Here is a 26957-nt window from a genome sequence, read left to right on the forward strand (position 1 = left end):
TTTTATAAATATATATGAAATAAAAATCCCAATTATTGACATCAAATGCTTGTAATTAAATCAATCGTTTTTACTATTAATTTATTCATTATTTTGTAATATAAAAGTACTTGAGAAATTTAAAAAATAACTTGAGTGTAAGTGATAATTTTTGGAGGGAAATTTTTAAATTTAAAAAAAAAATATAACATTTAAATTTATAAAATTAAATAATAAATTAAAACAAGTCATTAATTGATACCCATTCAATAATTGGGATTTTTATTTGTTGTATTAAATTGTCAATTATAAGCGATCGAAGATATAAGTTCGCTTAACTATTTATTGTAAATGATAAAGAACTTATTAATTAAGGAAATTATCAGACGTTGCTCCCCACTTTGTAAAAATTTTCAATGACTCCTGTCATAAGTGTATTAAAATTTTACTAATTAACTAAAAACAAAATTAAAACCTTAATTTAGGAAAGAAAAGACAATTTCGCCGAGACATAGAATTTTTGAAAAACTACTTACAGTTGTTATCAACTAGGAGTTAAACGAAATTTGAAAATTCGAATTATAAAATTGAGATGATTTTTATTGAAATTTATTTTCCAAATTTTTTTTAACATCCAATTGATGTCAACTGTAGTTAATTTTTTAAAAATCTATATCTCGGCGAAATTGCAATTGCGTTGTTTTTTTTTTAATTAATGCCTTAATTTTTTTGTAATTAACTGATAAAATTTTGATACGCTAACAATAGCTGAAAATTTTTAAAAAGTGGGAGCACTGTCTGAGAGTCGCCTTAATCAAAATAGTTTACTAAAACAATGTTTGATATGAGAAAATGTGTGATATTTAACAAATTAAATAAAAGTAAGACTTTTGATTTAATGTCCGTCGTTATTTAAGTTTTTGTCGCTGCAGTATTTAAGTTGAACAAAATAAATCGAAAAAAAATAAGAACAAACCAGTTATTAATTATGCCATGTTTATTATTAATAATACTAGTAATAGCTAAATATTAATTATGTATTTAATTATTGTCAGTAATAGACAATAAGATTTTTTCAAACAAAAAAAATAAAATGTACATACAATATATTTTAATAAACTTTTCTAATTTCATGTAAAAAAAATTATTTACTTATTTATTACACCAGTATTATAATCACTTACTACTAAAATTAAATAATTATAAAAATACTTGCGCTAGTTGATATTTTTACAGCCTTATATTCAAATATAATTATAAAAAAATATTTCATTAGTTTACATTTTCTATTAATTATCTACTTATCAAAACTAATTATCAGGTCCTTGGCTTCAATATTTTTGAATTAAAGTTATTTTTATCAGATTCGGAGTTTTTCGAAGCGACGCGTCTTGATCTTCTGGGCTCGAGAACGTAACTGGCCTCGATTACATCTCCGCAAACTTCTTCTTTGATAACTTTAGTTTTACTTGTACTCGTACTTGCTGATCTAGCCTTGGCACTAGTTTTAATTAATTTATTTTCCGCTGCCTTTGAAATTAAATCCGCTGATGATTTGCTGCGGACTTTCCGAACATTTGGTTTACACTTGCTGATATGCACAGCTTCTAAATTTTCAACTACAGTCTCCAGTTCACTTTTGATTCTCCCAGAGTCTTTGGTTGTTTTAGTTGATGAAGTTTCTGGTCTTGATGAGTAACTGTCAGTTGACTTGCTAATACATTTACTAACATAATTTATATCATTAGAATTAATATCCTCATCTAAATTAATAACTTCATCAACCTCATTTTTAATCTTCACAGATTCTCTAGAAGATAACGCAGCTGCAGTTGATTTTTTACGAGATTTACTACCAGTATTTGTATCAACTGTTGTAATTTCGTTTTTACTTTTCGTAGCACGTGATCTGGTTGATTTCTCATTATTTTTTTTACAGGAATTACTTTTGTCTTCTGTACAATCATTACTTTCAAATATAAATACATCAGAATTTAATTTATCAGTATTTTTATTTTCCATAGAAGCAGGACTCAGGTACTCAGAGTCTGATATTTTACGTCTAATTGGTTTAATTCTGGTGACTTTCGGTTGTTTCTTTTCAATTTTTACGAGATCATCGCTAACGTAAACGGGAGTCAGACAGTCTTGATCCTCTTGAACTGTATCGACTTCAGCTTTAGAGAGAGTCAAGATCAGAGGAGTGTAACGGCGCTTAACTCTTACGGATCCGGAGGGAGTTTTGACAGGTGTCGTGCAGATATCACCGCTGTCTGACAAATAGTCATCAATATTTTCTTCTTTTACATCCGGGACCACAAACTTGGTGTACTGGTCCGGGTCAAAAGTCTCTTGGAATCTGTACTCAAATATCATTTCCTTGATACTGAGATACACTGGATGATTTTGTATTCTATATTTCTCACAAATATTCAACGCAAATATCACAATACTGAGAGCTTCACGGCCTTCTGGTACTGAGTACTTGATAAATCTTGCGAAATCCAATAAAAACAGTACATACTCCACATACTGATGAGAAGTTATTTCAAAAGATTCGACCTGGGCATTTAGTAGCTTCTTTATAATCTGAAACGCCCCGTGGAAGTGCTGGAGCGCTTGGATAAAATTATTCTGAGCCGCGTAAAGTTGAGCGCGTATGTGAGTGCACGAAAACACTAGATATTTATACGCGAAATTGGTGCATTTGAAACACTTGCACTTGCTCTCGTGCTCCATGAAATCGGGGGATGAAAAAACTTTGCTGATAAGTACCGGCGAGGCGTCATTCTGCGGCATGTCGCGGACGGACTCAATCATCCGCACTGGAGAGGAATCACAGAAGACATTTACTACCACTTTAGATGATTTAGTATTGGCGCCAAAGTCATAGACATCTAGCTTGAGAATGTGCTCAAGTCCTTGGAGTTTTACTTCACAGTCTTCCAGTTGATTGCGCGACAAATCAATGAAGCAGAGGTTCTTTAGACACTCGGCGACGTGCAAAACAGATCCTAGTTTCTGGACAACTCCAAGCCGTCGTGCCAAGTGCGCTGAAATTTCCCGGTAAGACACCAGACTGTTCATCCGCAAGCTGATGTGATTCGTGAACTGGAACAGCGTATCCAGCCGATAGAGTAACACTTCCCGAGGAAAATCGTGTGACATAAATTCATCTTCAATTAAAATCATCGTATAGAGACCCTCGACAAGCGCCTGTGAGTACTTGAGACTATCAGCTTGGTCGTAATAATTAAGTCTGTCTGATATGGAAATGTCCATTGCCAGTAGATAAGTCGGAAGATTTTTAGTAAACTTGATCCTGGGCATCTCCATCGCTTCATCAAACAGCTTCTTGGCCTCATCATCTCGCTCTAAGTAAAAATAATAACTTGACAAACTTAATTTAAACATTGCAATGCACTCAATTATTTTTTCATCACTCGTGTCTTTTAATTTAGCGACGCACTCCTCAGCGAGTGTGATCCACCGGGTCTTGATGTAACGCGACATAATACTGCGACCAGTGACGTAAATAATATAGTGATCATCACTGAATTTTTTAGCCAAACTCATGGCCAGCTTCCATGCCGCTATCTCCGGGCCGCGGAAGTGATAAAATTTAGCGTACTCTCCGGCAGTTATCGCGAGCCTTATCATCATTTTTGGAGTTAAAAATTTACCGAAACTCTCAATAATGCCCTCTCGCGGGCAATAGTTTGTCCAGATGTCTAGCACTCGTTCCAAAGCGGTCTCTAGATCAGCAGAAGTGTTGATATTGATGAGACTGTAAGCTGGCACTACGTTACTTGTTGAGCCATTTGAGGGAGATTTAGAATACAGCCGCATCGTCGAGGTCTCCATTTCAGTCTCAGTAGCACGACGTATGTCAGCAAGTCGCTGAACGAAGGCGTAGAACAAGAGGTTGCCGTACATCAGCTGGCTTGCTGGAGTTTTACTGGCTTTCTTCAACTGGGACTGAGCTTTTGTGATGTACTGCTTTATAGACTCAGTCTCACGGAGATCTAGAAGATGGTAACCGAGCAAGTGGACCGCCTGGGCGTATTCCATAGGATCAGGATCAAGAATCTCCATCAAATGTACTGCTGGTATTATTGACTGGACCATATTAATCGAGGCGTTCTCCAGCCCTTTGATTTCCCGCAGACAAATCAAACGTTTCTGATAATTATCTAGCGTTACTTTAACCCCAAATTGTTCGCCCACGTCATTTCTCTCCAGACAATCTACAATAGTTATCCTATGTGCTGATGAGTACCGATACTTAATATTTGCCCACATACGAAACGCTGAACATTCCTCGTAATTATACCCGACGTACGCGGTCAATGCAGCAACAGTCATAGCTTCTTGATAGTTTTCATTGTGAAAATGCGCGGAACTAAGCCGGTATAAACATACAGCCAAAAAGTTTTCTTTTTCATCAAAGAGTTTCTCGATACCGAAGCTGCTGATTTTACGACACATTAATTCGCTCATAAGACGACAATCTTGGTAATAATTTTTTTCATACTGCAGGATGACATTGTAAGCACGCGATATGCAGAGCGACCAGAGCTTTAACCAGGACTCGCAATTATTGTCCCTCAGTTCCGTAATGCTGTCAACGCTGTCCTTGAATACTGATACAGCAATGCGTCTGAGATCATCAGACGTCGCATCAATGCGGGCTAAAATCGCAAGAATCCGAATTTTAGTACCAGTGCTGCTGTAAATATCTTTTTTGATCGTGCATTTGGAAGACGAACACCCATTGCATGAAGAGATCGTTTGCCGGGCAAGCAAATCCGACTGATGGATTATCAGCGACAGTAACTTGGGCATGAACTCCAAGGGAATATCAAACTTTTCCTTTGCTTTAGCATAATTGTCCCAGTATATCAGCACGAAGTTAAGCAGCCTGGAGCCATGGAACAAATTATGACGCACCGCATTCTGGGTCCCGTACTCATTGGCCAAGTAATCAAGCTTTTCAATGCATTTGTCAGTGGCATCAACAGCATCCTTGGTAAAATAAAGAACCGACCTGGTGAATATCGAGCACATCAACTCGTAAATTTTAAAACATCTGTCGACTTCCTTGTCTACTTTGACAGCCTCGCGGAAGGGATCGAATACTTGACGTATTTTACTAGCAATTTTGTAAACTCCGTCTATATTTATTTTACTCGCCAGGATCTCAGTAATTAGTCTTAGAAAAGCTTCGTAGCTGCGATACTTGTCTTCGATACTCAAAGATATTTTTGTGCGCGTTAACGTATCGATTATCAAACCCCGGAATCTATCCTCGTACTTTCCATTGTCCAGTGACTTGATAATCTTGTAGTAAGAGTCGAGATCATTGATGAAAGACCGGTGGCCACTTGCACCGCAGAGCAAGCGGAGTTTAAGCTGATACTCGATCAAGTTGCTCGTTGACTTAAACTGGTTGTCGTCTAATTTATTAAGGGACTTGAGGTAGCTGATCAAACTGGTAGCCCAGAGATTCGTGAGTTTTGTGAAAGAAGATGTTGGATCACCGGCCCGTGAGTACCACAAAGTTCCGGGTAAGAAGTAGTCAGTTATCTCTAGAGCTGCTTGGTAGGATTTCGAGGAGCAAAATATCCTGATTACGTGGTAGAGCGACAAGAAAAATTTAACTGGGTCTGGTATTGATACCAACTTGTGATAGATTACGCGGATGATGTTTTTCAAGTCCTGGATATTTTCAGGTGGAAGTTTTTTCTGGTCTGCTACAAAGCTACAGATCACTACGAGCAAGCGAGACAGTGATACGTCTAGTTTTTCTGAAGGTAATTTTAAATTACTCTCCTGTAATGAAACAAATAATTAATTAAATTCAAATCTATTAGATGCATTTGAGATCCAGGATTTAGCACTGGATCAGATGATCTTTGTTTCTAATTAATTCAGCAGAAGCTCTATGATTTTTTTCGTACCTTTATTTCATTGGCAAGTCCTTGAAATTCTCCTGCTTTCAGGGACTCAGTCCACCTGTGTAGTATCTGCTGTGTCTGAGACATTTTAAATTAAGTCAGGATATAAATTATCTAGCCAACGTCTCGTGAAAAGCAAACTTGTGTCTGGGAAAAAAATATTTTCAGCTGGATAAAAATTACAGTAATAATTTTATGTATTAATTAAATAACTGGAAGTTAGTAAAAATATAAATGATGATGAGAGTTTTTAACTGACTAGTTAACTGGTGAATGAAGTAAACAAATCTGTGTTGATACTAACCTCTAAAACGGTTTGATAAAAAATCATCACTTGGAAGTAGATCAAAAAATGATATTTATCATCATTTTGCTTTCCATGTGATCTTATATATTTATAAATGTGATACTTAATGTATGGTAATTAAAGGAAATTTATAAATGAATAATTAACGGAGAACTCACAGCAACTTGGCCGTTAAATATTTACTTATATTTTTTAAAAACACGAAAATATACACATATATATAAGGTGGCGCTGAGTTCGAGTTCTAGTTTTAAAAAATTGTTACCAACAATCGATTTTTTTAATATGAATATTTTATGAGTGTGAGTGTAGTAGACAATAGACAAATTTAAAATTATTACTCCAAATCACCCCGATTACCTTCGCCAAACATCGAAACGTCAATAGAGTAAATAATAAAAAAAATGAACTTATTAATTTTTTAAATGCCCATTTTTTAAAAATTTAATTTTATAAATTATTTACTATATTTATTAATAATTTTAAATTGATCTGATGTCTGCTACATTCCCACTCATGTAATTTTTAATTCAATGTTAATTTAAACAATCACTGGGTTTTTTTTTAAATTCATTCTCAGAGTGTAATTTTTAATAAAATAACAACAATTTGTATTCTGTTAACAATTGACATTTTTTTTTTTTGCTAAAAATACTATAATTCAAATGATGCAAGTCAGCTGACGTCTTATAATTTTTTTCAAAACAATGAATTTAAAAAAAAAATAATTCGAAAATTGTTAATTGTCTACGACCTTCAGGATTATAAATTTAAATAAACATGTTATAAAAATAAATATATAAACAATAAATTTTATTAAACATTATCGAAAGATACAAATTTATCAATTAAAATTAAAGTGCCATTATAATTAAGTACAGAACGCTTACAAATAATTTCAATTATGTTGCCAGCAACATTAGCAATTAATCAATAGCTTTATTTATTTATAAATCAATAAAAACTTTATTAATTAAATATATTATTAACATAATGATTTTTAACATTATTATTAACATAATTAGTTAATGACGATCCACAATCGTTAGCCGATCCATTTAATGTGCATGTGTAATCTAGAGAATTTTTTTTGCTAGTGATGCAGCTTTAGGTAAAGATGAGTTCACCCTAGTAGTCTATCTTGAACATTTTAATATCTTGGATTATAGAGTAGGGATATACCACGCCTATTTTCGTCGAATTTTGCGGTAGAAGGGGTGCCCAAATGCTTTAAGAAAGTTTAAAACACTGCATTTGACCAATGAGAAGTGATGAGTGTTTAATGAAAAAGTTTATGAGGCCGAAGTTAGGCATTTAATGGCGTTTATTTTGAGCATGTATTATATAAATATATATTTATATGTTTTAATAAATATCAAAGATTCACAATCGTAACAGCAAACTTACCAATAAAATTTTTAAATGGAAACAATTTAAAATCAACTAGTACTAGTCTAACTCTATACTAGAATCTAACTCTATGCTAGATCTTCGTTTCGTTGAAGCGTTCGACGCCTTTGGATTTACTTTTACAACGACAGAAGCTCCAGCCATTTTGCTTCCGTAGTGCCCAGCCCAGAATAAATTGTCTTTGCCACTGTGTTGAAATAAAACTTTCTTGACACCGAGTCCGTAGTTTGTGAACTCATGAGTAAACTGAAAATAATTTTCAATTATTCTCTCGATCATTTAAATATTTGTGATAATTTATCAATTTTCTTACATGCAACCATTTATTTTGTTTCTCATCAACTTCAAGATCATCTCTAAATACATAGACTTCTAACTCCTTGTCATTTTCATCAAGTAATGATACATGACAGTCATATTTTGCTGGACAATCCCAACGACAACTGTACCACTCGCCAACCTGATAAATAAATTATTTAATTACTTATAGTTATTGATAAATAATCAAGATCTAGATCTAGATCTATAGTATTTAATACCTGAATAGGTGGTTGGAAAGTATCAAGAAGGACATCAGATAATCCTTCAGCAATAAGATCAACAATTTGTCTTTTAGAACACAAACTGTAGGACGTCACGAAACATGAATTTTTTCCTTCAAAAACAGGATCGTCTGGCAGAGGTGGAACACCAACTGGTGGCTTCTCGATTCTCCAATGATCGCCACCCTGTCGCGAAATAACCCAGTGCTTCTTCAATCCTTCTTGACCAGAATGATTCTTCAGCAAGTTACGTTCAAAGGGATTTTTTTTACAAATCTTATAATAAACTGTCCAAGGCAATTCATAGCTCTTTAAACACTGGAGCGATTGACCGAATATTAGCTCCGCTTTTTTTCTCCACACGTATTCCTGGATAAGATCTTTCCATCTTTTGCAAACCAGCTGACAATTCAAAAGCGACTTGCAGTCAACGTAACAAAATAACTCTCCCAGTAATTCTTCAGGAATGTATTTGTCTGACAATACTAAGCCATTGTTTTCACTTTCTTCAAAAGGAACACGCTGGGATTTAAACCCCAGTATTTTGCTGACGAACCTATAAGTCAATTTGTTTATTTATTAGTCATCATTATTTATGCAATATGATGTAATGCACATAATATATTATTTTTATGATGCTGACAGTAGCAATCATTAAAAAATTATTTATTTTCAATAAACAAAGTACATAATGACAGAAAAATTTAAAAGAATTTATACGAAGATTTTTGAAAAATTATCCTGTGGATGTTTTTCAAAAATTTTTCCGCTGACAATTGAAAATCTTAGAACTGTCAGATGTCGGCTACTTTCCACATCATCTATTGTTTTTTATTCAAAAATTAAAATAAATAAAATTAAAATAAGATAATAGCACACGATAAATATAAAAAATAATTAATTTTTGTCTAATTAAAATATATATAAAAGGTAAAGAATTTGAAATAATTTATTCAAGTGTCGAAATAAATAAAAAACACTTACGCAGTCATGTCCATATAACCTTCGAAGGCCAAACTTTTTAAAATTATGGATAAAAAATTATGTCACTGATGTCCACTTACGTTATATTACTTTTATTAAATATAAAATGTATTTAATTAATTTGACATCTGCTAATTTTTAAATTAATGTTTAAAAATTTTTAATTTATTTTTTAATGATCACTCAGTTACTGAAAAAATAAAAGTAAAGAAAACTTGAATGTTTTCATCTAGATGTACTTTTTATGACTCAATCTATTCTATATATATTTTATATCCATGTACTCATATGTATAAGCATTAAATTCAAATACATATTTGTTTACTTAAACAATTCACTGGCAATGTGCAGTCCCTATGTAACTACTCAAGTATGACTAAATTTATTTAAATTTAATTCGTTACTTATTTACATATTTTTAGTATTCTTAAATATATAATTCGATATACTTAGTATATTATATTATTAAAAAATAATTTTTAATATTTATGAAAGCTACAAATAGTCAGTTCTTGTCAAAAATGTTTTTTAAGGAAGTTGGACTTGATCTTGACCAGAAATAAAAAAAATTTTTTTTACTTTGATTTAAAAATTATATATTTTTTTTATCTATAATAATAAGCGCTATTTACTTTTTCGACAGATGGTCAATTAATTTTCGAGTCATTAGAAGAAAATTCAAAAATTTTAATTTTTTATTACTATTCCAAGTTATCATGAATGATAAATTTCTTGACTAAAACTAGGGACTAGCTTTTCAAACTCGATTTAAATTATTATTGCTGGTATATCTATATATTATTAATATGTAAATATGCCAGCAGTATTAATTTAAATTCGGATAAAAATAAATCTGGTTTGAAAAATTGGCGCTTATTAATTCCAATAGATCTTCACTTTACTTTAAGATTAAAAGCAAAGCATTCTCAACTTTAGTATTAAAAAAAATAAGTATGAATAAATAAGAAATTTAAACGATAGTAAAAATTTTTTTTTCTTATTTTACTCAAAATTAGTTATTTAAAATAAGATGTAGATATTAAACTAGTGAATAGTTGAGTTTAAATTACAGGATAAACTAAAATAAAATAAATATATTTTAAATGTTGTATTTTTCCCAAAGATTTATATTAAAGAATACACAATATCGTAGCATACAAATATTTAAAGGAAGAAGGTACGTGGTTTGCGTACACTGAAAAGTGGCATACGATTTTTGTGGTGAATTCTCTTGGGCAGTGGGAATCTGATCTTGGAGTCGTGGAACTGCTTGACTTGGGGACGACGACAGTTAGCAGCTTTGACGATTTCGACCTTGATAATTTGGATCGAGTGGGCTCGTGCTCGGTGACGTGCTCCCATGTCACGGTAGCACTGAGTGACCGCTCCGCTCACTGACATGTCGCGGTACTCGCGGTACATGTTGTGGGTTCCTGACCTGGAGTCGTATCTCAACCAAATTCCAAAGTTCTTGATCTTGGTTGGTGTTGGTTCCGGGATCTGTTAATTAAATCATTATATTAAGATTTATTTACAGTAACAAATCAACAATCGCTCGACTGTCAATTAAAATTTTAAATTTACAATAAGAAATATTGAGTGTGATAAAATAATTTTACATTACTCAAAATAATTATTAAATATTTATGAAATAAAATAAAAGTAAATCAAGTTATTGATTAAATATTAGTAGTAATAAAAAAAAATAATTACCGGTTTAATTGAAACAATTTCTCCCGTAGATTTCTTAAACTTTTTGATGTGTCTCAAGAAATACCAAAATCTTGACTTTGCAACGATCGCATCAGGAGCAAAAATTCTCATTTTGTACAAGGGAGTTGTTTTCTCCTTCTCGGTAGGAAGTTTCCTTCCGATGACTTCATATTCACCCAACTGTAAAATTAAATATTTTAATTAATTTCAAAAATACATTTTTTTCACTAAAAAAAAAAAACTGCAAACTCAATTCAAATTTTTTGACAGACTAGAATAAGTGAATAATTATAAATTAATTTTTAAAAACTGAGTTGGTGAGCGACACATAAACCATGCCGTCCATCTAACCTCCAAATAAACAAATATTTGACACTGAAGTTATAAAATACGAAAAATGACTGCAATTTTTTGTAGATAATTATTTAAAATTGAATGGTAGCTAATTTAAGATTTTGATTAATTGTTTATTAATTAAATAGGTAAATAAGTAAATTTACCTCTCCTTTAGCTTTCATCGTGCAGTATGGCCGCTAGCTGAGGTGACCGGAAAAGAGACCAAATGAGACAGTGGCAGCCTATGGAGTGTGATCGGCGGAAATTTATAAAACTAAAAGTTTGAATGGCTGGTGCGCGGGAAAATTTAAAAAAGTTCGATTTCAAATAAGCGACAAATTTTGAAATGTCAAATAATTTATTTATTAAAATAAAAGTATAACAGTAAATTATTTCCTCGAAATTAATAAACTAAAAAATTGTATTTTAAATACAAATTATAAATTAAAAACAATAATTACAACAAAAAAATTAGTGTGACAATTAACATCAATAAGGTAACTTAGTCTAGTCTTAAAAACTTTAAAAGTTTATAAAAAGTTTCCATTGGAAAATTTATTTTTTTCTTTGTAATTATTAATTACTCCTATAAAATTTGATAATAAAAAAATAATAATAAAAATAAACTTTTAGAAAATCAGTATTTACTCCCTTACTTTCATTTTTTTTAGTTTTAAAAATTTTTTTAAAGATTAATGAGTATAAAAACAAATAATATTGATTTTAAAATAATTTAAAAAACAAAATAAGTAACAGGGAGCTGAATACTGACGAGTTTTGAACTCAAAACAAAATTTATTGATGATTTAAAAGTTGGGTTCTATTTATTTTGTACCAAAAAAATTTAATTGTAGCTCTGAATACTTTTTTGTATCTCGGTCTTAATTTTATAATAAACTCTAGATAATTAACGTCAATTGTCATCAAGAGAACCCAGAAGTTTATTAAAAAAAGTTACCTGTCAACAAATTTTTCAATACCAATTCAAAGCTGCCCTGTATTCAAAGTCAGAAGTGACCCAGCTGGAAACTTGCTAACTTATTATTGACTTTGACAACCAGTGACAGAATCACAAATAGTTGACTTAAAGTCAACATAAGTTAGCAAATGTCTGGACTCGTGGGTGACTATAAATTTGTCATAAATAAAATAAAATTTAAGCGAGTCTTTTAGCTCAGCAGTTAAATAGGAATAAATTTTAAGTATGAAAATAAATAATACCCTTATTTACTTCTAGATCATTATCATAATTATCAATGATATTTAATTATTTTGGTCACGTGCATTTAAAGATTCACTGGAATCATGTTGAGTTAATCGAGAGTCTCTAGTTATTTCACTGAACTCATGTGTTTGCTGCAATGACTGTCCAAGTCTGTTAGCTATTTGCTGTAAAGCATCAGCAAAATTTGAAACCGAAAATCTGTTATCTCGGTTATCACTGTTTCCGTTCCTTGAAACAGAATTTCTCATCTCATTAACACTATTATGATTAATATTATTATGTATCACAGTATCTAGATTTATGTCACTGGTATCAGTAGCTCTGGTTCTAGAAATATCATTCGAAACATTACGGATTGTTGATAAATATCTTAAGTTGGTCATATAAGGCAAGTGCCGGGACTGTGCCAGTAAATTACGCCTAGCAACAGAATATCTACTACTGCTGGTGTTATTACCAACAGAATTGCTTCGTGGATTGCCCATCAACCCGTTCCTCACGCTCTCGATCTGCCGCTCGATGTTGTTGATCCTGTCCTGCTGTAGCCTTGCGCGTATCGAGACAATCTGATTGACAATGGCCTCGCGGAATCTGCTATGACTGTGACTGCGACTCTCGTCGCCGCCGCTCGGCACTGATCGGTTGCTAGTGGCGCTAGATATTGTCCGCGTTTGCTCAGAAGCATTTCTTTGATTGCGATTCATCAGCGATGCGCGAATGGCCATTGACATTCTTGCGTGATCGTATCTTGCGCTCATGGGATCACGAGAAGCTGGTAAATTATGATTATTTATATTTACTGGATTTAAAATGGGATCTGGCTCACGATAAGGAGCAACTGCTGGTCTTACTATCATTGACTCACCTTGTAAACCCACTCCTACTGGAACTCCCAGCACCAGAGGTGAACTACGTGCCGTTGATCCGCTGTTTGTGTTTGTTTCTGGGGTACTGGTGGTGCTGCTACGTGGTGGAAGATTTGGATTTAAAGATGTTGATAATTGAGGATACCACCAATTTAATGAACGATTTGGATTTGAAGTATTGTTCAAAGCAGGTGGATTGTCGGCAGGTTGGTTTGCTGGATTTTGATTTGCTGGATTCTGTGGAGCAGAAACAGGATTTTGAGTTGGGGTCGGTGCTTGTGTTTGACTTTGAGACAAAGCAGCTTGACGTGGGGGATGCGAACTGGGACGATATCTTGTAGCAGCACGTGCTCGCATTACATTATCTCTGCGACTGGAACTGTGGGAGTGCTGACGTTGATTGTCATTAGGAATCAAGTGCCGGTACATCTCCAGTTCAGCTGGAGTAAGTTCTCGGGGATCTGAATTAACCCTGTGCACAGGAATTTGTCCATAAGAACGGCCACGTGGTACCAGTGGACTCTGTGACTGATTCATGAGCATCATCATCTGCTCGCGGAAATTAATCTGCTTGAACAGATCGTTTGATGAACGTAACTTTGATTTTTCAGCTGACTCTGTTTTCTTCTCGACTGGGTCATCCTTCATATCAGTGATGTCCGGCACCACCTGCTCTTCCTCCCCGATAGACGCGGGAATTTTGAATGTGTAGATTATTATTGAAAGACACTCAAGAACTTGGACTGCAGTCAAACGACGACTCGGCTGAAGAACCAGCAGATCGCGGATCAAGTTTATCGTTTTCTCGGACACCCGGTTGTCCATGGGAATTTGGTAATTCGCAGCTTTTATTTTTACGAACAATTGAGTCGGAGTGCTGTCGTAAAAGGGAAACTGTCCGTACAGCATTGTGAATAATACAACACCTAGCGCCCACATGTCTGATGGTTTTCCTAAGTAGGGTTTGCCGCACAACACGTCCGGTGATATGTATGCTGGTGAGCCTCGTTGATCTTTCAAAAGGTCATTTTCACTTGCCAAATGTTTACCCAAGCAAAAGTTTGTTATCGTGACCTAGAACACAAATTATTATAAATAAGTATCAGCTCATAAAAAATAAACATGTTGGAATAACTCCATACAATATTAACGTTTTTTGTTTCTTATGGTGTCCCTTAGGAGAAGAAACCCAAACAAATTCTGAGAAAAAGTAATTTTTTGGCTTATGACCCAAATGAGGATAAATGCAGGTGGGTGAAGATGGGTGAGGATGCCACTGTCTGTGTACTTTTATAAAGAGTAGCCCTTAACTTTTACCCTGAGGGGAGTAACTCAACACAATATAAACGTTTTTTGTTCCTTATGGTGTCCTGTAGTAGGAAAGACCCCAAAAAGTCCTGAGAAAAATTTTATTTTTGGCTTTTGGTGCCAGGTCAGGTTAAGGAGGATGAGGATAACACTGACTATGACTTTCTATGAAGAGTGGCCCGTAATTTATATATATAAATAGATACACACATACCTTTCTTGTTTTCCTATTCAATACCAAGTTCCCCAGCTTCAAATCACGATGAACGATATTTCTTTTATGCAATTCCGCGACGATTCTCACAGTGTCTGTAAATATTAACAAACTCTCTTTCTCAGATAATTTTTTTTCCCGTATCACATGATGCTGGAGATTTAACAGTTCCTCATTCCGCGGATTGAAATCATGAGATGTCAGACAGTCGAGAACCAAACAAAGCCTTCGTACTATTCTTCCTGTGTAGATACGAGTTTTCGCAACAGTTTTTTCTTCCAATGCCGAGTCCTAAATGAAATAAATCTCGTTTAATATTAAATTAAAGTATGAAAAATTCAATTAATTTATTGAATGACATACCTTAAAAAATCCGTGGTGATGAACGACACCCTCCTGATTCTGCAGCAAACTCAGTAGTGAATACTCGGCATGAAGCAGCATTTTTCCTTGACGATCGTCCTGCGTTTCCTCTTCATTGTCATCCTTGAGAGTCAATATTTTAATGGTATAATATTTATCCGTCCCAGCTTTCCTTGCTAGACACTGAACGATACTTCTAACTGGAGAAGTTCCAATAAGCGGCCCTAGAATATAAGGACCCGCTCGCTTGATAGACTTCGGACTGACAGGAGTTCCGTAAGCAGGTATTAGGGTCGTGAAATCAATTTCATCATTATAGGATCTCCATGATTCAGATGTCCTGGTGTTAGATTCATTAGACTGACTAGGATTAACTTCAGGTACTCTTTGAACTTCGTTCGGAAAAGAACTAGAACTAGAACTAGAACTTGAATCAGAACTAGAACTAGAACTGGATCTTTGATCAGCTGTCCTATTTCTATCAGCCGACGAAATTTCTGGATAACGGACTCCCAGACACTCAACCCTCGGATTATCAAGCTCTCGATACTCAGACACTGACGTGTACTCCAGGTTGCTCGAAGCCAACGACATTGACTGGTTTAAATGAACTTCCGCTGACACATCATCTATCAGCGGACTCATTGTCAAAGCGTTTGATATATTTTCAATATTGTTATCGTTTTCCACAAATGGCACGTCGATATTCATTGAAAAGGTGTCAGTGTCATTGTCATTATCATTGTCAATGGCTGAGGGATCTACTGAAAGTGGGTCACTGTCCGGTGATATTTCTTGGACCTCTCCGGCATCTCCAGCTTCTGGTTCCGACGCGTCCATTGGCTCGTAACCTAACCCATTCTCCATTCTGCTCTGAGGGCTACTCAACTCTTGTCTTATTGCTTCACCTTCAATATTGTTTGTCATATCTATTTAATAACAACAATGAATACTTAATATTATTATAGATCACGCAATATGTTGATGATTTTAAATCATTACCGCGATATAAATAATTACTGATAATATTTACACAGAATATTTTTGAATAAAGTAAAGAATTGAGACCAAGTCTCAGACTGACAGCAGATAAATAAATTAAGTGATGTTGTAAGTAAGGTAATAAATAAATAAATGTAATAAAAAATTACCTTAATAAAAGTTATTATTAAATATTGTCCAGTTATCACTAACAATTAAAATAATTATTGTATTTTAAAAACTTGTATAAGTGTTTTATAAATAAATGGATTATTTATTTTTTTAACATGGTTTTAAATTGTGTTGATGACATTTGTGTACACGAATGACAAGTAAATACACTGAGTACTTGATGCAAAACTGATACAAATCATCAAAGTCAAGTCAACAAATAAAGGCATCAAAACACGTAAATACACGTACGTGTATGTTTTAATTAGACGATAATGTCAGCGTACTTTGATGCCGACTGTTGTCAAGATTTTTATTTTTTATTAAAAACGATAATTAGCACGTGGCCAACCACTATTAAGTTGGCGCGAAAATTTAATATTTTTTTAATGAATGATATATAATGATGATGTCACCGCACCTAATTTGATGAAAGTCGAGGGCACCCTTCTGACTTGGTCAAACTTCAAAGTTACGGTTGACTTATATTCTGAGAGTATCTCAGAGACTTGTGAGTACCTGAAGTCAGTCATGGATACTACTGATTTGAACAGCACGCCTTTGGTTTTTTTGACTGGTCGTACGGGGGCTGTTAATGGGTAAAAAAAATTTCATATTTTCAAATTCTGAAAAAATGAAAATTTATTAGTCGTTATTCACCCTCGTACTCATGTGAATGCACCATTAAAAAAGTTATCAGTGCACGCAACTTGACACTCATCAAATATAAACACATCTTGCACACGTGCTAACAACCTTCTATTTTTGCATATTAATTTTTTAAATAAATGACGAGTCAGTTTAAAAAGTTTACCGCAGCTTAACGCGGCTACAGAATCAGAAACCAGCCACAAAACCAAAAACTTTCACCAAAGCTCAACTGGAGTTGGTAAATTTTTAATTTTAAGTTATAAATTTTACTATTTTTAATAACAATGAAGGAATGGACATTCATTTGGAGGTTATTAACTGTATACGGTATTCCATTGACATTCCCATGGATGATTTACTACGTTTTCGATTTTATAAGAAGAAAAACTGGCAAGATTTCACTGAAAGGTAAAGTAGTGATGATCACTGGTGCCAGTTCAGGTCTAGGCGAAGCCTTGGCTCATGTTTTTTATGCCAGTGGATGTAAAGTCATTTTAGTAGCCAGAAGACATGAAGAATTACAGCGGGTAAAAAATTCATTGATACAAACCACAGTTAACAAAACCGTCGAAACGTATTCGCCAACAATTTTATCATTAGACCTGACTAAGTTTGATATCCTGACCGAAGAAGTTGATAAAATTTTAGCTTCGTTTGGTCAGATAGACATTTTGGTGAATAACGCAGGAATTTCATACAGAGGGAAGGCTGCGAAAACTAAAATTGACGTTGACATGCAAGTAATGATGATAAACTACTTTGCACAAATAGCTCTAGCAAAAGCTGTCATTCCCTCGATGATCAAGCAGCAGTTCGGACATATTGTATGCATCAGTAGTGTACAAGGAAAAATTGCTATTCCTTATAGATCAGCTTATGCAGCATCAAAGCACGCTCTTCAAGCTTGGTGTGATTCCACTAGAGCAGAGCTCAATAATTATAATATCAAAGTTTCTGTTGTAAGTCCAGGGTATATAAAAACTTCCTTATCTCTAAATGCAGTAACGGAAGCTGGTGAATGTCATGGGAAAATGGACAAGTCAACTGAAGATGGATACTCGCCAAAGTATGTTGCTGATGAAATATTAACAGCAGTTTTAAGACAAGAACGTGAAATTATTATAGCTCCTACTTTAATTAAATTTGTATGTTTGATAAGATATTTAATTCCATCAGTTTATTTTAAAATTATGAACATACGGGCAAAAAAATTAAACGATGAAAAATAAAACAATTTGGTTTTTAGTTAAAAATACGTAAATATTTTTATGGTTTGTAAAAAATATCATCATTAATTCAATTGTAAAAAATTGTAATCCTGATATACACTTAGCATGGATCATATCATTTTTCTAAATCAGGGAACTCAAGAAAAACTTTGATTTAAAAAAAAAAGTGCGTTTTAAAATTAAGAAATAAAATTTTATAATTATTTTGTTAAATATTTAATACTAAGTCAATTAATGTTTGATTAGTCTGGATAATGAAAACTGTAATAACCACAAGGTAAATAAATAAGAATAATTAACTATAAAATAATAAAAAATTATTTCTGAATGAAAGAACATAAAAAATCTAAATATAAATTTTAATGTCAATTTCCTAAAAAATATAAATGGTGCGGCAAAAATAAAATAAAAAAAAAAAAAAAAGACATTAGATATAATTATTTCAGTATAATCTTTATGTTCAATTAATAAATTCAAATATACAGCGTGCCATGGGTGAAACAAGCAAGTAGCAATAGTAACAAACATTTATCAATTACTGAAGATTCATATCATATTTATTTATTTTAATCCATTTGACAAATTGTACTTGAGTAATTAACTTTATTATTACCTATTATCATTGTTTTTTTTTTTTTTTATTTTTCATTTTTTTCATAACCGATTTTGTCAACGGATTCAATTTTTTTTTTTTTTTTACACGCAAACATTTTTTTTGTATTGATATAGATTTTTATCATTGAATTTTGTATACTTGGTATACAAATAACAATGTTTCCAAAAAATCAATGTAAATATATATATATATATATATATATGTAATAATATATTTATATTTATTTTTATATATATATAAATATATTGGCAATATTTATATGCCAATACAACGATTCTATAGTCAAATCTATTTCTAAACAATTGTCCTCTTTCTCTCCATCACTCGCTCTCTCTATTTTTTTTTACTGTTACTCTGTTTGTTGTTTAAAAATTTCATGTTATTTTATTACAACAGTGACATAAAAATACAATTTAGATATCAGATTTACAATAATTATAATAATAATAATAGTCATAGTAATTATATCTCGAAGACCAGTATTTGAATTATTGAAATTCAATGCATTACAATATTATGAGCAGTCTTCTTTGAATGTAGCTTACAATTAGCTGCATTAAAATGTATGTGTATGTGCAAGGACAATGATTTTTAATAATTATTTTTTTTTATTAACAAATTTAATTTTCCATCACTTGTACCCGCATTTTAATTATTTTTATTTTAAATTTTATTACAAAATTTTATTTCAAAAATATTTGCAGAGAAAGTAGCAGACAATTTATAATTTTTAACATATTAGATAATTAGAAAAAAATCATTGAAAAATGCACACTGAGCGCCAATTTTTAAATTGGACATTAATATGTTGGTATATAATATTTATGTATATATAAAATATATAGATATCCATTAGTATGCATTTAAAAATTTTTTTTCTATCAACATTTAAATATTTCATTAAAATTGTCATTTGTCTACTACTTTAACAATAATAAATATTTTAATTGTAATTTAAAATAAAAATCAGCGTCGAAGTCATTTTTAGACAGTGCCCCGACTCTTTGAAAATTTGCCATGACTTTTCATTGTTGTAAGCGTATCAAAATTTTATCAGTTAATTAAAACTTTGATTGGAAAAAGGGCGACTCCACTGAGACATAGAATTTTAAAAAAATTACTCTTAATTTTATTGAAATTTATTTTCCAAATTTCTTTCAACTCTCAATTGATGTCAACTGTAAGTAATTTTTTAAAAATCTATATCGCAGCAAAATTTCAATTACGTTGTCTTTTTTCAATCAATCCCTTAATTTTTTTTTAATCAATTTATAGAACTTTGATAAGCTCACGACAGTTGAAAGTCATTGGATTTTTTTAAAAAGTGATGACACTGTCTGAGAACGCCCTTAATATGCAGGATCATTTAATAATTATTATAATTAAACAATTACAAATGTCGATGATAAAAAATTAATATTTATTATTCAGTAGATTTATAAATATACTTTTTAAAATTCAATGCATGATATTAAATACTATGTATTTATTTTTTTTTGTCATTATCTCTAATCACTGGTTCATGCTCCGGATTCTTAATCAATCACAACAGTAAGTAATCACAAATTTAATTTATTTCCATATTTATCATTGTTTATTTTTTATCTTTTCCTCATTATTAATTTATTAATTAATTTTTTCAACATGTCGAGCTCTTATTTAGCAATCACATTACTCGTACTCGTATTGTTGTTCACGCACGCACGCACAAAATAGATCTCGTAGTATATAAATACGTATTTATTCTTTCTATATAACTTGAGTACACTCAATTTAATAATCAATAATAGTAATATTAATTTTAATTATTATTTAAATAACAAGTGTACATCAAATGTGTATAGTAGTCTAACATATAAATATATACACAAGAATGTGCAGTTGACGCCGCACAAATTTGTTCAATAAGGCGCGAAAAAAAAATATTTTTAATCCATTTGTTATTTTCGGTTCTTAATTTATTAGTCATTACTATTATTTATTATTGATTACTGATAAATTTTTTACTTTGTCAAATTAAAAATATATATATATATATCTATATATTTTGTTATGTGATTATTTTTTTTATGTTCTTTTCTTTTTTTTTTAATATTCATAATTCTATTGTATAGAGAAAACTAGACGTTCAAAAATTCGACAAAATCGCATTTCTGAAGGCACTTTGTTTTCTTAATAATTATAAACGGTTTCCTACGATTATTATAATGCTTATTAGTTTATTTTATGTAATTAAAATATTTTATTATTTATTTGAGTAATTTATTCAACTCTAACAATAATTATTTATTTATTACAATTGTAATGTCTTGGAAAAATTATAATAAAATTATTGATAAAAAAAATTATTTCCTTTTATGTGAACTCATTAGAAAAAAAAAAAAATTATTAAATCAGTGGATTATTTGCTGAAAAAGAAAAAAAAAGTTGAAAAAATTTACTCAAATAAATATGTAGAATTTAATTCCATGCTTACTTAATTATATATATGTATATATATGAAATATATAATAAACTACATATTAATTTTCAAAAAAAGAAAAATTATAATAATAAAGAAAAATAGACAATGATAGACATGATTAAGTAATGAGTAAAAAGTGTTACACACATAAAGACTCCACGTATGAATAATATATATTTAGAGCCTAATTAATTGAATAATATATAATATACATTAATATATGTATCGTAATTAGAAGAAAAAAAAAGGATCAACGTATTAACCATGAGTACGTTTGTATTTGAACCTGGATGACATACCTGCCAGGTGATCAATAGACTTTATTAATTATTATTTAATAGATAGTACGTTGAATACGATGGTGCTGTCGAAACTAAACCCATTGACAGATGATTGCACTTCTGTGAGTCATCGAACATAAATCTCTAAATCCAACTTGCTGATTATATTTTAGTTTAATAATAAAAAATAAAGAAAGATTATTAGTAGGGCTGATGTCTCTGGAACTGTCGCGGTCCTTGGCCGTTACCTCGAGGCTTTGCGGCGGTTGTTGGGTAACTCGCGTGGTTCTCGAAGCTGTCGTACCCTGGGTAAGTATCGTAATTGCTGTAATTGTCTTCGTAGCCGCCGTGGTACCCGTTGGTGTACTCGGGCATGTAGTTATACCCGCCTCCGTACCCGTATCCGTACCCGAAGTTCCAGAATCCCTGACGGTTTACTTCTGGGTTTACTTTAACTTTCTTAACATCGACTTCCTTACCGTTTATCGTCTGCTTGGGGGCTTTCAGCAGCTTGTACACCACGTCCTTGGAGTCGAATGTGATGAAGCAAAAGCCCTTACGCTGGTTCTTGGTCTTGTCAAAAGGTGCCTGCAGCTCTACTACTGTTCCAAATTGACTGAAATACGCTTTTATGTCGTCGTCGGTCATGTCTGGGGTCAACCCACCGACAAATACTTTTCCATGCTGCGCTTTTTTGCTTACACGCTTTGGATCCACCTGTTGATACCAATTAAAAAATTGTTATTGTTATTTTTGACTGCTCAGTAAATAAATTTTTTTTATAAGAAATTACTAAAAGTTTTTGTTATTTTATTCAAGAGCTTTGATAAATAAATTTACATAATTAATTATGGAAATAAAAACAACAGACAATTTTAATTTTAGAATAAAATAATTTTTTTGAATTCATATCAAGTAATTTTTTTATTTTTTCTAACCATGTAATTTGATAATAAAAACGAATAAATTAACAAACGTCTGCTGTTTTCATTTCTACAATTAATTGCACGTACTAAAAAAAATGATAAATTAAGTAAAATAGTTTATAAAAATTGAGATAACTACTCAGTTTATAATTTAAAATTGTTTCCATATATTTGTATTTTTTGTTTTAAAAAATATCCAATTACCTGATGTCAAAGGTTTATTTTGGCGCAACGTCGCAGTAGAATAAATTTTAGCGACTTAATAATATGAAATGATAAAAGCTCTTAAATAAAATGAACTCAATATATTTATATATTAGCGATAATATTTTAAGAGACAATAAATAAATAAAAGTACCAGAGATTAAAATAAATTAATAACTAACCTTACGTTTGTTGATGTAATGCTCACCGGAAGCCAGCAACTTATCAATAGTTTTAGGATTAGTGAAAACCATAAAAGCAAAACCACGTGAAATGCCGGTATGTTGATCCATTTTAACAGTTATACTTTCTATTTCTCCAAATTTACCAAAATGCTCACGTAATTCTTTATCAGTAGTGTGCCGAGACAACCCACCAATAAATAATTTGCGTTCATCATCCATACCAGGTATACCAGCAGTCGCTTGCTGTTGCTGATTTTTGTGATCCAACGACTGTCCACCATTATTACTACCGCTTCGTTGCATTGTTCCGGGTCTCTGCTGCTGATTTTGATTGTCCTGTGTGTTATAATCGTTATCAGTGTGATTTCCCGATGAATTTGAGTTCTCTACTTGATTTTGATAACAGTCAACAGCCGCCATAGTTTTCTTATGCCGATGATTTACTTTTTTAAACTTTATTTAATATATTATCCCTTTCTTTCTTTCAGTAGTTCGTGTTCGTACTCCGTAGTTTTTTTTTACTTTTTGCTACAGCTACAGACGCACCGTGAACCGACACACTCATACACACACTACCAGACTAGTTTCAGAAGTTATTTTTCTCTCTCTACTCTGTGCCGTCTGAAAGTATCAAACACACGTCCGGCTACTTTATAATATACTCAATTTTTTTATTACTCTTACAACTACTTTTAGTCCCTCCGCCAAAACCAAATTAAAAAAATTTTACACTGCAAAAAATAGTCTGCCAGAATTTTATTTAATTTCATTCAATTAAATAATTACTACCAGCAATTACTATTTATTTATATACAGATATATATCAGTGATAATTTTAAAAATGCTTAGCAATATGTAACATACCTTATTTTAAATATTTTTTTAATGCTTTATTTTCTCGTGGATTCTACCGGTGTCGAGAGAGTGGTATCTCGCCTGCGCCAACCCCGATGAGCGATGCCGACCAAGATCTTTCACTAGTTAAACTGTAGGTGTTCTGTTCCTACAACTAAACACACTCTCAGGCTCAGGTATCTCGGAACTTGGAATAAAGCTAGAGGAAGAGCAAGAGAGAAGCTGATATATAACTGTGTGCTATTGTAATTATATGATATTGCTGTGGACAAGTAGGAGAAGAAGAAACTATCAACTACGAGCTACGAATAACAACCAAGACCAAGAACAAAGCAACACCCAGACCCAAGACCAGCTCTTAAGACTCAAACTGACTACTTAAATGTAATTAAATAAAGATGGACGATTCATACTCACACTCTTTACTATTTTATATTTATATGTATGTATTATATATATCCGAAAACGTTTTTTTACAGCTCCCTTAAGTTGGCGGGGGGAATTCGATTTTTGGCAAATTTTTTTTAGCAATTCGTTTGTTCGTCGATTGTTCGTCAATGTTCGCTATAAATAATTATTTGTTCGTTCTTTATTTTTTTTTAAATAAATTTTTAAAAATTTATTTGAAGTTAGCGGTGACTATACTCATTTTCTATCTTTTTTAATTTTTTTTCCATTTATCTTGATTTGTTTGTTAATACCCCACCAAAAATAGCGTTTGTTTGTTTGTTTTTATATTTATAATTAATTATTAAAATTTTAATTATGCCCGTTGATCTAATAGTAGTTGTGCGCATGCGCAAGTGTCTGCTCTAGGTTTAAAATTTTTTATTGTTTTCATTATTATTTATGTTTTAATTAAATTAGTAATCTTATCAAGTAATTATCAAATCCTGTTGATCATCTAGCACATCGTAAGAGTATCCAGGTATTTATCGGAGAGAAATGTCAATAAGCCACAATAAAATATGAAACGAAAGAGTCCTCAAAGAATCTTAGAAAACCACTTTTAATATTATTATTATTATCTTTATTTATTTAATATTTAATACACTCGACTAATTATTTTGTTTTATCAATATTAATTATGTATTAAAAATACTGAAAACATTTTAATGTTATTTTCATTTACTCTTTTATAATTTACCGCTCTGTTTTGTAACTTACGTGGTGTGTCACCTATTATCAAGTATTTTAACTTGCCGTTCAACTAGTATTTTTGTGTTACACAGTTGGTCTCATAAATAGTTGGTAAACCAATTACTAAATTACAAGTATCATCGAAGTCAATAATAAATAAATATAATATTGGAGCAGGTTTGTAAAATTAAACTAATAATTAATTATTTATTTAATATTAGAGTAGACTTATACAATTGAAGTTATTAATTATTCATTTGCGCAATTTTTATAAATTTATATTTTGCGTCTACATTGAGACTCAAAATAACTTAGCCTAAGAAATTTGATGAAAATTTTAATTAATATTTATTATTAAACATCATTTTATAATTAAAGATGTTTTTCTAATTTTTTTTTTTTTTTTTTTTTTTTTTTTTTTCCAAATATTAAAATTTTTTTTATTTTTCAGTTTTGAAAACAATATTTTTATACCACTTATCAAAATGGAGCTCAACTCTATAATGTTTCACCAATCGGATGTGATTCTTTCATCTAATCTCCAACATTATTTGTCCTTCATTTATATGTAAGTATATTACCATTAATTATTAGTACTGCTATTAATAATTTTTACATCATTTTATTTTTTAATTATAAATGTGTAAGTATTTATGATCTTGGCGATTCTTGGAGTAGTTCAAATGTTATTATAGAAGTCACAGTTTATTGAATTGTTAATTATTTCAAGCTGAAATTTATATTTATAATTTTACTAGCCGACCTGATAATAACAGATACAACAAAAAAAGAATTAGCGAAATCGGCCCAGCCGTTTACGCCCGATGCTGTAAACGAGGGAAATCAGGATTTATTTGCATATATAAAGATATGCATTAAGAATATTCAAACTTATGTTTGCGTATTGTTTGATTGCGATTTTTATGTATGGAAAGCGCCCAATTTTAAGTAATAAATAAAAATTTCTCTTTAAAATTACATCGTTTTTAATTTTATGATCGGAACGTTTTAATTCCGTTTTAGGCATCGTGGGAACTGATTAATTATTTTATTGTTATTAATTTCAGATTTTTTTATTTATTCGAACACCTTTTTAAGATGAATTTTCCCAGTGACAACAAGGAAAAGTTCAGCAAAATTATTAATTGGAGTTTATTGGTAAGTAGCTAGTTTTGCAAACAGTAAAAAAATTATCATTAATAATTTTTTTTTTTTTTTTGCACATAGTAAAATTAAATATTTAAATCAAATTCTATTAGAAATAATTAATTCCCAAGTAACATACACCCAACTTTAAGATGTCTTTAAAAGGATAAAGCAAATTTTCTTTTGTCTCAAAGTCACCTTTTTCGGTGTAAATACAACATGCAAATGTTAGTCCCGGAGCGAAAATTTGTGTTGTTTTTCCTGTCTTATGTCAATTAAAAAGTCGTTTAGATGACTTATTAGCTACTATTTGTAATTTTTCACTTTTTGTCGTCATTTGTGTCAAGTCTTTTAAGTAGATATTTTTTCGGTGACATAAATTTCTGATCGTTTTGTCAACATGTTGGTGCCTTATCGATGTAGCACAAAATTGCCTAAAAACTGATTCCTGATAGCCAGAGTTACTGACGAGAAAGTTGGTGTAAATGAGTTGCGAACAACTTGACGACGAGTTGTCGACAACTTTCAGCTTTTGTAACTGTATTGACTACAAGTTGTCGACAAGTCTCTTGGAAAGTTGCGATCAATTTATGGAAAGGCCAACTTGGCGGCAGGTCGCCACCCTGGCTATCAGGGATATCTTATAGATGTCACAAAGGCAAGTGTGACACTTGGGTTATTATCAGTCGATAAATTAGGTGATACAACCTATTATTTCTAAAATCTAATCCAAGGAAATATTTATTTATTAAAATATTTATTAGATGCATAGTAATCAGGCTGACGAAAACATTTTAATTCCTTTCTTTTATAAATAATTATTATATAATAATTATTTATAACAATTATTTTTACATAATAATTATTTATAATAAAATAAATATTATTTTCTACGTTGATCACT

At 31.5% G+C, this 26957-nt stretch overlaps 6 protein-coding genes across 9 annotated transcripts; 1 reads left to right on the plus strand and 5 right to left on the minus strand.

The window, feature by feature from the left end:
- Positions 1 to 3: 3 nt before the first annotated feature.
- On the minus strand, positions 4 to 6419 carry LOC103574612 (conserved uncharacterized protein). Its single transcript, XM_008554101.2, has 3 exons — positions 6241 to 6419; positions 5940 to 6083; positions 4 to 5811 (listed from the first exon to the last, which is right to left on the minus strand). Exons 2-3 carry the CDS (start codon positions 6021 to 6023, stop codon positions 1297 to 1299), a joined length of 4599 nt encoding a protein of 1532 aa, XP_008552323.1. The 5' UTR covers positions 6024 to 6083; positions 6241 to 6419; the 3' UTR covers positions 4 to 1296.
- A 679-nt stretch (positions 6420 to 7098) lies between these two features.
- Positions 7099 to 9707, minus strand: LOC103574601 (F-box only protein 44). 2 transcript variants are annotated; one of them, XM_053740946.1, is made up of 5 exons: positions 9180 to 9707; positions 8193 to 8751; positions 7967 to 8113; positions 7651 to 7899; positions 7099 to 7471 (listed from the first exon to the last, which is right to left on the minus strand). In XM_053740946.1, the coding sequence occupies exons 1-4, from the start codon at positions 9191 to 9193 to the stop codon at positions 7693 to 7695; spliced, it is 927 nt and encodes a 308-aa protein (XP_053596921.1). In that variant the 5' UTR covers positions 9194 to 9707; the 3' UTR covers positions 7099 to 7471; positions 7651 to 7692. The 2 variants fall into 2 exon arrangements, with proteins under 2 accessions (XP_053596921.1, XP_008552311.1); XM_008554089.2 differs by lacking the exon at positions 7099 to 7471 and having other exon boundaries at positions 7550 to 7899.
- A 565-nt stretch (positions 9708 to 10272) lies between these two features.
- LOC103574596 (60S ribosomal protein L18a) lies at positions 10273 to 11471 on the minus strand. Its single transcript, XM_008554076.3, has 3 exons — positions 11393 to 11471; positions 10893 to 11072; positions 10273 to 10679 (listed from the first exon to the last, which is right to left on the minus strand). The coding sequence occupies exons 1-3, from the start codon at positions 11408 to 11410 to the stop codon at positions 10344 to 10346; spliced, it is 534 nt and encodes a 177-aa protein (XP_008552298.1). The 5' UTR covers positions 11411 to 11471; the 3' UTR covers positions 10273 to 10343.
- Positions 11472 to 11752: 281 nt separating this feature from the next.
- On the minus strand, positions 11753 to 16599 carry LOC103574581 (probable serine/threonine-protein kinase MARK-B). Of its 2 annotated transcripts, XM_008554067.2 has the most exons (5): positions 16356 to 16599; positions 15205 to 16133; positions 14842 to 15132; positions 13319 to 14393; positions 11753 to 13225 (listed from the first exon to the last, which is right to left on the minus strand). In XM_008554067.2, the coding sequence occupies exons 2-5, from the start codon at positions 16129 to 16131 to the stop codon at positions 12492 to 12494; spliced, it is 3027 nt and encodes a 1008-aa protein (XP_008552289.1). In that variant the 5' UTR covers positions 16132 to 16133; positions 16356 to 16599; the 3' UTR covers positions 11753 to 12491. The 2 variants fall into 2 exon arrangements, with proteins under 2 accessions (XP_008552289.1, XP_008552282.1); XM_008554060.2 differs by having other exon boundaries at positions 11753 to 14393.
- Positions 16600 to 16722: 123 nt separating this feature from the next.
- LOC103574570 (dehydrogenase/reductase SDR family protein 7-like) lies at positions 16723 to 20165 on the plus strand. The gene has a single exon (XM_008554049.3). It carries the CDS (start codon positions 17292 to 17294, stop codon positions 18234 to 18236), a length of 945 nt encoding a protein of 314 aa, XP_008552271.1. The 5' UTR covers positions 16723 to 17291; the 3' UTR covers positions 18237 to 20165.
- A 1306-nt stretch (positions 20166 to 21471) lies between these two features.
- Positions 21472 to 24157, minus strand: LOC103574557 (RNA-binding protein squid). Of its 2 annotated transcripts, none has more exons than XM_008554038.3 (3): positions 23777 to 24157; positions 22910 to 23248; positions 21472 to 22314 (listed from the first exon to the last, which is right to left on the minus strand). In XM_008554038.3, the coding sequence occupies exons 2-3, from the start codon at positions 23213 to 23215 to the stop codon at positions 21799 to 21801; spliced, it is 822 nt and encodes a 273-aa protein (XP_008552260.1). In that variant the 5' UTR covers positions 23216 to 23248; positions 23777 to 24157; the 3' UTR covers positions 21472 to 21798. The 2 variants fall into 2 exon arrangements, with proteins under 2 accessions (XP_008552260.1, XP_008552253.1); XM_008554031.3 differs by having other exon boundaries at positions 22910 to 23533; positions 23777 to 24155.
- Positions 24158 to 26957: the final 2800 nt, after the last annotated feature.

The sequence above is a fragment of the Microplitis demolitor genome, chromosome 7, assembly GCF_026212275.2.
Source record: "Microplitis demolitor isolate Queensland-Clemson2020A chromosome 7, iyMicDemo2.1a, whole genome shotgun sequence".
NCBI classification, from domain to species: Eukaryota; Metazoa; Arthropoda; class Insecta; order Hymenoptera; family Braconidae; genus Microplitis; species Microplitis demolitor.

Bases quoted from the DNA above. Each gene is read 5' to 3' on its own strand.
- LOC103574612 (XM_008554101.2), bottom strand. From the start codon at position 6,023: ATGTCTCAGACACAGCAGATACTACACAGGTGGACTGAGTCCCTGAAA. The intron at 5,812-5,939 runs GTACGAAAAAAA...GTTTCATTACAG, and splicing joins GACTTGCCAATGAAATAAAG to GAGAGTAATTTAAAATTACC.
- LOC103574601 (XM_053740946.1), bottom strand. The intron at 8,114-8,192 runs GTATTAAATACT...TTTATTTATCAG, and splicing joins CTTTCCAACCACCTATTCAG to GTTGGCGAGTGGTACAGTTG. The intron at 7,900-7,966 runs GTAAGAAAATTG...AATTATTTTCAG, and splicing joins AACAAAATAAATGGTTGCAT to TTTACTCATGAGTTCACAAA.
- LOC103574596 (XM_008554076.3), bottom strand. The intron at 10,680-10,892 runs GTAATTATTTTT...TTTAATTAACAG, and splicing joins AAATTGTTTCAATTAAACCG to ATCCCGGAACCAACACCAAC.
- LOC103574581 (XM_008554060.2), bottom strand. From the start codon at position 16,131: ATGACAAACAATATTGAAGGTGAAGCAATAAGACAAGAGTTGAGTAGC. The intron at 15,133-15,204 runs GTATGTCATTCA...TATTTCATTTAG, and splicing joins ATCACCACGGATTTTTTAAG to GACTCGGCATTGGAAGAAAA. The intron at 14,394-14,841 runs GTATGTGTGTAT...TTTGTGTTCTAG, and splicing joins TGAATAGGAAAACAAGAAAG to GTCACGATAACAAACTTTTG.
- LOC103574570 (XM_008554049.3), top strand. From the start codon at position 17,292: ATGAAGGAATGGACATTCATTTGGAGGTTATTAACTGTATACGGTATT.
- LOC103574557 (XM_008554031.3), bottom strand. From the start codon at position 23,332: ATGGCGGCTGTTGACTGTTATCAAAATCAAGTAGAGAACTCAAATTCA. The intron at 22,315-22,909 runs GTTAGTTATTAA...TGGTATCAACAG, and splicing joins ATTACATCAACAAACGTAAG to GTGGATCCAAAGCGTGTAAG.